The 11,680-nt window shown below is 35.2% G+C and overlaps 1 protein-coding gene across 1 annotated transcript; it reads left to right on the top strand.

Moving 5' to 3' along the window:
- The first annotated feature begins 669 nt into the window (after nucleotides 1-669).
- LOC100930984 (anionic trypsin-2-like) lies at nucleotides 670-9,411 on the top strand. Its single transcript, XM_031939233.1, has 5 exons — nucleotides 670-1,069; nucleotides 1,571-1,715; nucleotides 3,864-4,111; nucleotides 7,918-8,054; nucleotides 9,165-9,411. Exons 1-5 carry the CDS (start codon nucleotides 1,030-1,032, stop codon nucleotides 9,312-9,314), a joined length of 720 nt encoding a protein of 239 aa, XP_031795093.1. The 5' UTR covers nucleotides 670-1,029; the 3' UTR covers nucleotides 9,315-9,411.
- The last annotated feature ends 2,269 nt before the right edge of the window (nucleotides 9,412-11,680 follow it).

Genomic DNA, 11,680 nt, shown 5'->3' with positions numbered 1-11,680 from the left:
TGGTTAATCACAGAACTGTAGAATTTCAAAGGACCTCAAAGGCCCATTGATTCCTATTTAGTAGTTTGCCATTCATCTTTCATTCTCAAAGAGGAGCAATGATATCACAAGAATGATGCCTTCACTTGCACATGAACTGTATTTAAGTGAGACAGAGCTACACAAAGTCATCAGCCACACTCCCTCTTCTAAAGAGTCAAGATGACTGGCGATGACCCAATATTTAATGGTTTATGAATTGTATTACAGATACATTTTTCCTCAGTGACATATATATATATGTATGTGTGTATGTATGTTGGATGCATTATAAGTTTATTTCTACAAACATTCAAAACTGCCAAACTCTTGCACACAATGATTTTGGTGTTCTTGCAGTAGTGACAGCAAATGCTAACAGCTTTTGACTAATTGCATTGTATTTTTATAACCTCTCAACCCCTCATCAAAACATGTACTAAAAAAAAGATTTTACATAGGGCAAATACCCATTTTCCGGTATGGGAGAGGGACAGAAGTCCACTGTCCAAATGAAGGGAGTAGTCACATAGAAGAAACAAGTCAACACTAATGGTGGGGAGAGGAAATCATTATGACATCTACAATGGACACATGTCATAGTCAGTGATGGTCATAGAGTCACAGGAAGAAAAGAAAATCTTTGAACACCAAATACAAATTTTCTTTTCCCCTATTTCTCCAGAAGGACAGGAGATCTGGAAAGGGCAGGAGATTTGTAAAGAAATATGAATGAGAATGATGAGATATTGAGCTACTATATATTCCCTCACTTCTAACAACCTGTAAAGAAAATCTAACATATGCTGCTTTGTGGAAGTAGACCCTAAGAAAAGCAAATATCTCCAAGCTTTCCACAAGGCCCTTGAACATCCTTTTTATTCAGGCTTTAGCTAGAAGAAACCTCTGTACCTATTAGTAGTTACCAAATGGCTCTGATCTAGATATTAAACCAGGATTAATAATAATAGTTAACTAAGGACCTCATCACTGGAATACCACTTGAACTCCATGAAATTTTATCTCTTCTTTATACTCCTGATAGCAGCTGGTGAGAATCTCTGGGGTTTTTTCCTTCTTTTTTTTTTTCAAAAAAAGTCAGGTAGAAAGGAGGGAGAAGACTTGGTTAGAAAGATTATCTCTATTAGCTAACCAGAACTAAATACTGTTGAAGAAAGAGGACTTAAAAGATTTCAGTAATGGTGATAGAGGGGATGATGGGAGCAAGAACTTATTGAACCCCCATAATCTTTCCCTGAGATGAATCCCTTGCTTCAGTGTAAGCAATTACCTGTACCCTCTCAGGAACTTTCCGTTACCTGCTTCCAGGCTAGACCTAGTACATTATAGAGAATATCTGTCCAAGGATGCTTCCTAAAAAAATTGTTGAACTTGCATCTTCCAAAAGGAAGTCATCTTCCACTTTCTTTCCATTCTTTCCTTCTGTAGGACAGAGAAACCTCTCAGAAGAGGATGTTAGGTAGGACTGTGACTATTCTGAAATCTCTCCTTTCTCTGTTTCTTTGTCTCTTTCTATCGGTGCACTAATCAGATGATCAGACCGTGGCTTCCTTGGAAAAGAATTATGAAGATACTATAATCCCTTATATGGTCTACTTGAAATCCAGGCCTCCATTCTGCATGGGAACTTTGATTCTGTCCCAATGGGTGATAACAGCAGCTCACTGCAACACACCGTGAGTGATAATGATGCATTTGTTCCTAGCAGTCTTCTAAACTTTAAGATTAGGGAAGCATAGGTAAATCACTCTTACCTATAAAATTACAAAGTTGTTCTAGAACCATAAAGTCCCTTCTAATCTAGCATACTTCTATTTTTTAATATTACATTTCCAGTACTTAATGAGGAGGGCATAGGACTGGGAATGTAGAAAAGGAAGTATAGAGAGGAATTTCTATGAGACTATGGTGGAATATAATCAAGTTTATTGAAAGATAAAAGCCATTACCTATAACCTCTGGGGATCTTTCAATTACCTGCTTTCAGGTTAGACCAAGTGCATTGTAGAGAACCTCTGTCCAAGGATGCTTCCTAAACAATTGTTGAACTTGCATTTTCCAAAGGGAAGTCTCCTTCTACTTTCTTTCCTCCTTGGGCTCAAATGAATTTCTGAAATACACAAGGTTTGATTTGACACCTTCCCAAACTTCTCAGTGAGTTTCCATAAGATTTCTGGGCTCTTTTGTCCATGATTTTTCAGTAAATAGATGCTCAAGTCAATTAACTTCAGCACATACAGTCAATTCTCAACATTCATGGGGGTGACATTTCCTAGAAAATGGCACATATCAAAAACAGAATTGTTGCTATATTGACTATGGGAAATAGGAGGATTAGGTTCCTATGACCATCAAAAACTGGAATCTCTCACAGTAAATTGCTGAAAATACTATTTTTTGCATACAAATCTTTATAACAAAACATTAATTCTGATAATATGCACTTTTCCTAGCATAGTAGCCATGAAATAACCCATAAAATTCAATACACAAAATAAAATTGATAACTAATAATTCCCTATAATTCTGAGACATTTTGTGTTAACATATCAATAAAGTAGCACATTGATTTTAGACTATTCACTTTTTATAATATGTGAAATCTGCAATGCCACAAATAATATACAGCAAGTAAAATTCTTAAAACAAAAACATTTTTAACCTGATTTTTACCTTCTACTGTATCAGATTGCAATGTGAGGACACTGTACTATATACTATTCTATTGTAAACCTCTCTATCTTGGTCCTCTGCTGAAAACCAAGGAGGAGATTACTGGAACATTAGTTACTGATATCAGAAGATGCAAAGACTGGCAAATTCTTAACATTATCTTAGAACCTAAAGATTTTGTATTATGCTTTGGGGACATGATTGTAGCACCAAACTTGAGCTTTAAAGACAAATAATGAAGTGTTTCAAATGGTAGATTGAACAGGATTAGTGAAAGACCTAGTAGGATACCAACTACTCCACAAACTTGCAGTCATTGTGTATCTCAATTGTGCATAGTTCCAAATATATAAAGTTGACAAGTCAAAAGTCAAATGTTCAAAGTCGTGTCATGTTTCTGGAATGACTTTAAGTCAGAGGCAGAAGAAATAAAACACAATGTAGACTTAAAAGAATGAGTCCAAGAACTTTTAAAAAGCCTTAAAGATCTAGTCCAATCCTATCATTTTACATATACTGAAACTGAAAGAGAAACAAAACAATGTGCTCTTTGTAAATTAGCCAGTTTATTGATGGAAGAGATCTCTGACAGCTCTCCCTCACTTAAATCCAATTCATTTGCATGTCATACTATCATCTACCCATTGTCAGGGTCCACTTGGAAAATGAAGGATGAACAATAGGTATCCCTATACAGATAAGTATTCTTTATAACTTCCTCTTCAAGCTGACCTTCTAGACAATGAAACTTTCATCAATGAGGAACTCACTATTTTTCTAGGCAGCACTTTACCCTTCGGTCTCATTATCGGGAAGATAATGAACAAATTGAGATGAATAATTATCTTCTTATTTCCTTCTCTCTTCATCATATCATATCGCCTCTAAGCATGCCCAAAAGCAATAGTAAGAATTGGGAGAGACAATATATAACAGGGTATAGATTCATGAAATATGTTTCCCACTCTTACTACAATAACAGAAGAGATCTTTAAATGATAGAAGTAATTATGTAACCAAGGAGTCCTGAATCATATTCAGCATTGTGGGGTTTGGGGATGGATAGTTTGGTCATGTTTTCAAGACTTCTTATACTTCATCTCTGCCCTGACCCTTTCCTTCCCCACTTCTCTTTGCTCCCTTTATCAAAGGTCTGAGATCAGGCTGGGAGTTCTTCAACCCAATGTAAAGGAAAAGAGACAACAGGTCCGGAATTGCTCAGTCAGCATCAAACATCCTCACTTCAATCTCGAAAACCTGGACAACAACTTGATGCTGATTAAGCTAAATAAGCCTGCCAATCTCAACAAACATGTAGGCACTGTTGCCCTGGCTATTGTTCCTTCTGAATCTAAAAGATGTTTCGTTCCTGGATGGATCTGGACACAGTTGAATAACTGTGAGTGCCCACAAGGAACACTGTTAAGTCATTTGGATTACTGGGAATGTCTTAGAAATGTGTAAGAGCAAGTAGGGGAAAATGTCTAGAAGGGATCCAATAAGAACTTGAAATGGCTGTGGTTATAGACTTTAGCAATCAAATGTCTAATAGAAAAAGTGCTTCACTCGTATTCAGAAGTCCTATGTTCAAATCCTAGTTCTGACATTTGTTAGTCATGGTGGGAAGCAAAATATAGAATTCACAACTGATCAGTTTTGTTCTTAGATTATCACTGAGTATTTTATGCATCAATAATTGCATAGTATTAATTTACAATATGAGAAGAATCAAATTATTCTTAACTTGGGTGTCTGAATTGGTTTCTTTGAGTTTTTATTATATGTAAGTATATATTTATGTCTGTATTATTTCATATTTTATGCATATATGTGTATATATAATTCTATATTTTGTGTGTATATACATATATGTGTGTGAATGATATACCTTATGTGTATATATATATATATATATATATATACACACACATATACGTCTGTGTGTGTTTGCAATGTAAATATAAATATCTGTTTATTTACAAGGATATTCATTTAAAAACCAAACAATCAAAAACTTCACAGTCTTGGTAGACATTATCACAACTTTCTAAAGACATCTTGATAAGAGATGCCTTTGTCCCATGATTAAAAGCATTAAAGTAGCCCTGGGCTGCCAACATCCTGGCAAAGAGGTGACTAGTAAATAAGCTGGGCAAGTAATTTAACCTCTCTGTGACTCAAGTTTTCTTAAATATAAAATAATACTTGGCCTAGTTTCATTTTACAGGGTGTTATAAGCAAAATTCTTTGTACAACAAAATGTGCATTAAATTGGGGGAGGAGGAGGAAGAAGGAAGGAAGAAGCCATGAGGGTTTTTTTTTTAAGTGAATGAAAAAAGAAGGGGAAACAAGGAATCCTTATCTCACTGCACTGGACCTATTCATATTTCTGTCTTAGATTTACTTGGACCCAAATAAGAGTCATAGTCATATTTAACCAAGATTTCACAATTGGAGCCCCTCTTTTTGCTAAGATATCTTTGGAGGTAGACCCTAAGGTGCACCTCCTGAGGAGCAGGAAGGAATCCTGGGATGTGCTGATAAATATTTAACAAACATCTTTCACACATACACACATCACACATTTTTATGCTTAATATTATTAGCATGTTCACCATCACTTTCTAAAATATAGATAATCAAAAAAAAAACCAATTAATACCTTGATTTGCCACATTTGACTATTTCTAAAGTATAAATGCTAATTTTGTAAAGGGCTGAAACTCTGAATAGGTGCACTGGAATCAGACTACAGAGAACTTAAGGCTAATTATCCATTGGACAATACTCTATTAGCATATGTTTGAAAAATGGCCCTTCTCACTATTCTGTGCTGGCTTGATCTTTTGGTGTATACAGAGAATTGTAGGAGGGATTAGGGGGTAGAGTAAGACAAGCCAAGTCACTTTGGCAGTGGAAGAGGAAAAGGGAGGTTGTGGAGAGCTTGTGTCCATCCCCTTCACGTCTATCCCTAAAGACCAAGAAAAGACCAAGGACTTTTGCTTATCCTGACTCTGGCTGATTCTAAGGCATCCAGGGTGCTAACCTGGACTTCACAAATTATGAAAATTTAATAATCAGTTTTCTACTTGGATTGGTATGATTCTAATCCCCTTCTACCTAACAGTTTTATATTATTATTATTATTATTACAACCATTAATATGCTTAAGGAAGGGCAGTAGGCTCTGAGGGAAATATAAAGATGAATAAAATAGTTCCTGCCTTCAATAAGACTTATAATCTAGTAAGGAGAATAAAAACACACACATGCCACTATAATACATAATAAAATAGTATGAGTTAGCCAGTAAATATTTATTAAGTGCTTACTATCTGACAGGCACTGGACTTAAACCCTCAAGATATCAAAAACATGTTAAATATATAGTTCAAGCCTTCAAGTACCTAATAAGGGAGAAAACATGAAGATAAATATGTGTGTATGTATGTACACATATGCATACACAATATAAATAATGTATTTATACAATGGAAGGTATTTTAGAAAGAGGACCTCTGCAGTGGGGGCAATCAGGAATGGCCTCAACCACATAAACTGAATCTTTTTAAAAATTTATTATAATTTTAATTTATGAAACAAAACAAGTATTTTCAAAACATAGTACAAATTTAAAAATGATACTTGAAACTGCAAGTCTATTATATGCAACTTACTACTCCTTTCAAATATATAATATAACCACATAAATTTTTTCCCTTTTTTTCTCTCCCATGCTATGTTCAGATGGCAACCATTAAAGAAGATAAATAGATATTCATGTATGTGCCTATATATGTGTATGTACATATATGTCTGTATATCTATCAATTCTTTTTCTGGATGCAAATAGTGTCTTTCTTCAAGTTTCCTTTATAGTTAATTTGGACATTTATAGTAGATAAAAATAACTTATTTACTCAAGGTTGTTATTACTATTATTGTATGCCAAGTTCTCTTGGTTCTGCTCATTTTATTTCCCTTTTTTCTTTTTTTTTAATTGAAGTTTTTTTTTTTTATTTTCAGAACATATGCAAGGATAATTTTTTTCAACATCAACCCTTGGAAAACCTTGTGTTCCAATTTTCCCCCATTCCCCCCACCCCCTCCCCTAGATGGCATGTAATCCAATATATGTTAAACATGGTAAAAATATATGTTAAATCCAATGTAGGCATACATATTACACAATCATCTTGCTGCACAAGAATAATCAGATCAAAAAGTAAAAAAAAAAGAGAGAGAGAGAGAGAGAGAGAGAAAACAAAATTTAAGCAAACTACCTCAAAAAAGAGTGGAAATGCTATGTTATGATCCACCCTCAATTCTAACAGTCTTCTCTCTGGGTGTAGATGACTCTCTTCATCACAAGATCATTGGAACTGGCTTCAATCATCTCATTGGAAAGAGTCACGTCCATCAGAATAGATCATTATATAATCTTGTTGCCGTATACAATGATCTCCTGGTTCTGATCACTACTTCCTTTTTTTTTTTTCATGCAAATCTCTCCATATTTATCTAGACTAATTGAGTTCATCATTCTTTTAGCACACTAGTATCCCCATCACAATCATAATACCACAACTTGTTCAGCCATTCCCAATTGATAAGCATCCTTGCAATTTCCAGTTCTTTGCCACCACAAAGAGAGCTCTGGTGTAAATAAATAAGAACAAGAAGGCCAAGAAAGTCAGGAGGTAGAAGTGGAAGGGAGAGCATTCCAAGGTTGGAAGAGGGCTAGTAAGAGGGGTAGTAATACCAATTGTCACATGTAAAGATTATATAGTCCAGAATAACTGGAACATAGACTATATGCACAAGAATCACATTTAAGAAGACAGAAAAGATAGAAAGATAGCATTTTAAGTACCAGACAGAGTATAAAATGGGCAAAAGATAACAATAAGGCTGTTAAAAGATTAGAGTGTTAGAGTCTTTCATTTAAATCAAGAAAGGCATCATGGAGGAAGTAGCACTTCAAATAAATATCAAAAATTGGGTAGAATTTCAGTAATTGGAAATGTTGGATGAGAGTAGATATGGAGGACAGTAAAGGCAACATCACAAATGGAGGAAATCACAAGCCATGCCCAAAAGCTGATGAGTGGTATAGTCTTTGGTCTAATGGGGGGGAGGGTATAATTTGGGTTCCATTGGTAAAAGTAATTCTAGGATTCATTTTGTCTCTCCTCTTTCTTGTAGCAACTGACCCTGATATCCTGAGCTGGGTGACCCATGATATTATTCCTGATGAGGAATGCACCAAAATGCTTCCAGAAAAAATGTCAGAAAATAAAATGTGTGTGGGATACTATGATGATTTCATACCTCCATGCCAGGTAGCTCATCCCTTCTCCTGTGATGGTCCCCTAAAGAGAAAAAAGACAAAAGAAACTGGGATGAGGGTACAATATCTGTGGTTGGAAAAATAACAAGAAAAGAAACATCCCTCATTAGTCTGTCTCCTTGAACAGTGACTTCAGGGAATGAAGGATTAAACAATTAAGTATTTCCCCATCTCTGTTCTTGAAGTGGATGAAATCTGGAGTCCTAAAGTAGGGAGAGAGAAGTATCCAGGCAAATAAGCCCAGAACAATCCAATTTCTTCTTCAAGTGCACTTAAGCTTTGCTTTGTGTCTCTGCTGAGGAATGGAGGATACATGGATAGAAAAATGGAAATGAGGATAAATTCTCAGATCCCTGAGCTCTCCTGCTGGAAATTCTAAATATAGGATTATTAGTTATAATGAACATCTAGGTAGCACAGTAGATAGAGCACAGGGCTTGGAATCAGGAAGATGCATCTTCAGATCTCTAATTTGCCCTCAGACAATTACTGGGAAAGTCAGTTAACTTTGTTTGCCTCAATTCTTCATCTGTAAAATGAGCTAGAGAAGGAAATGGCAAACCAGTCCAGTATCTTTGCCAAGAAAACCACAAAAATAATTCTCACAAAGAGTCAAACATGACTGAACAACAAGTTCCAAGAAACCTTAGAGTTCATTTAATCCATTCTCCCCTCATGAAGCGACTTGTCCATAGTCACCTAATGGAAGAGGCAGGATTTAAACTTGCCCCAGAGATTGTCATTGTATTTATCTGCTTATTTCATTGCACCTCTATGCTTAACAAATTTCTTCCCCACCCTTTTACTAAGAATTAATCATTTTTCAAATTATTTTTTTCAATTAGGAAGCATATTTTTTTTCCTTTCATGTTCCCATGTTAAAAAAAAAAAAGGAAAACAAAACTCTTGTAATAAAAAAAGCATAGTTCAGTTCAACAAAATCTTATATTGTCCAGGTGTAGAAATGTGTTTCATTCTGCATATTAGTCCATCACCTTTGCCAGAAAGTATATAATATAAATGAAGGTTGGTATATGCATTGATCAGAGTTCTTAAGCTTTTGAAAATTGTTTATTGACTTCCTGTTTTCTCTCAATGGCAGGAAATCTCAGCTGTTCCAGCCATATGTGACGGACGGATACATGGAATTTTAACCATATCATATGGGTGTGTTCTGCAGGGAAGTGGTGGACTCTTTACCAAAATCCACAAATACAGACAATGGATCCAAAATGTCACTTCTTCCTTTTAACTTCACCTTCTGGTCTCCCATCTCTCCAGCTCTACTTTATTAATACTCTATGCCACAGAGCTGAAACAGAATGCCAATAAAGTCATGCTAATCCTGAGTCTCTGAGTAAGAAATTTGAGCTATGACTTGGTAGTTCATAATATAGGCCCTAAGAAACTTTGGGGAATCAAGGACTGATCCTCACTCCCCACCTATAGCCAAGGATAGGGTACTAGTCCTATTTTAATAAGAATTTTTGAATACAGGTCTTACTTACCCACCCATTTATTCTTGTATTCATTCATCCATCCATTCATTTACTTGGAAAATATTAACTTTCTATCACATGCTGAGCACTATAAGGAGATACAAAATTTAGTCAAGACACAGTTCCTGCTATCATGGAGCCTATGATTGTCCAGATGACTGAAACTCCAAAACAGGTAACTTCAATATGCAACATTGCATAAGTGCATTAGAACAAAACAAAATGCTGCATGACGTCCTGAAAATAAATCTATTTCCCTTAGACTAGGAATATTACTAAATTATTGGGATCTGCATCTCTCCCTTTTAACACTGACATCTACTTAGAAACAGAGAGGTCACATTGTAAATCTAGGTTCTGAAAAAGAAAAGGTTTAGAGAATATTCCCTTAAAAGGTGGTCCCACTCTGCCCCTTTGAAGTCGCCCTCCCCATCCCTCCCAAGGGTTTCTCCCAAATCTCTATGCAATATCAAAGCTATTCTGGCTTTCAATCTTTATGACTTCTTCCATTGCCTCATCAGGGCAGAATCTGTACAGCATCATAAAGTATATCCTTCTATTATCTCTTCTGGCCATACCAAGTTTTAGAGGGAGGAAAAGCATTAATACTTTGCTCAATATTTTAGGTACAAGTTCTAGTAGAAACAGCTTTTTTTAATAATTTATCTGTAAATCCAAGCATTTTGAAGACAGGGATGGGGAAGAGGGGGAAAAGGGAGAGAACGAGAGAGAGACAGAGACAAAGAAACACAGAAAGACATGGGAGGGGAAGAAAGGAAAATAGGGAGGGAAGGAAGGAAGGAAGGAGAAAAAGGGAAAGGGAGAGAGGTAGAGGAAGAAGAGAGAGGTGATATACTCTCTAAATAAAAATATGCTGAAACAATCATTCTAGGAATTAGGAATGAGGAAAATGTAACACAATATGATGAAATATTTGGGGTTTAACATTTTACTTCATCTCATAGAACTTCATTTGATAGTCACTTGCTTTTTCAGGAACAGTCCTGCAGCATCGTTCTTTTAAAACTGCTGTATTCCAAATTTGACTTCCTCTCAGAGGTTCTCCAACAACTGGTCCCAGGTGACCTGAAATAATCAAAGGAATTTCTTCCTCCCTCTGATTCTTCAAAAAAGGAGAAAAGAGAGTTTTGCTTTTAGATCATAACTATCATTCCATCAGAGAGAAGAAGAAAGCAATGGTCTTAAATAGACATGAAATAGTTCTTTTGTTTTGTTACTATTATCAATCCATATTCTGGGGCTTTAACTTTCATTCTTGATTTTTTACACACTTTCCTAAAAGAAAGGAATTGGGTTAAGAGAAAGAAGGTTAAGTCTGGAAAAGATAGAAGTATTAATGGTTTCAACTAAAGAATTTTTTGATATATTTCTCCATTGATGGGAAGACTTCTATGTTTACACAACTTAGAACAAATCCTCCTTCTTTGGAGCAAAAGGGGAGGAAGGAGTGTTTTTCACCCTTCTGTTAGAAATGGCTATAAAGAATTTCTAATAAATAGATTCGTAATATTTTTTTGTATAATCCCTACTAGTCTAGTGAAGCCTGGAAATTCTTTTTCAGAATAAAGTTTCAAATGCATAAAGTAAAATATATAGAATTACAAAAGAAACAATTACATTGAAACACAATGTCAATTTATTTTAAATTCAAAAGTAGATCAAGAATCTCTCTAGAAACAATGTGGCAGATAATGTGAGCACTGCCTTTGTGCTGTTTCCTTTTCTGCTCTTTTGCTTTTCTACTTTTAACAATATTCTTTGAATGGCATAATAGATAGGACATTACACCTGAAGTTAGAAAAACCTGGCTTCAGAAAGCTTACTTGTGTGACAATAAGTAGTAAGTCACTTAACATCCATATGTCTCTATTTGGAGGCAATCTGTAAAAATCTGTAAAATAAGCAGATAGAACTTGAGGATCCTAAAGTTCATTTCAATTCTAATCCTATAATCCTGTGATAGGTTTGAGGATAACTATGAGTCTATACTTTGCAGCAATAGTTCTTTTCACAATGTTATGTCTGTTTTAGCAATTTTTTCTTACTTCCTATTTTGCTATGATAATCTTTTTGTAAAGGTATTTCTCCTGTTCGTTAT

This window comes from Sarcophilus harrisii, chromosome 5, assembly GCF_902635505.1.
Source record: "Sarcophilus harrisii chromosome 5, mSarHar1.11, whole genome shotgun sequence".
NCBI lineage: Eukaryota > Metazoa > Chordata > Mammalia > Dasyuromorphia > Dasyuridae > Sarcophilus > Sarcophilus harrisii.
The sequence above is the reverse complement of the archived record's forward strand: the minus strand, read 5'-3'. Positions and strand labels throughout refer to the sequence as shown.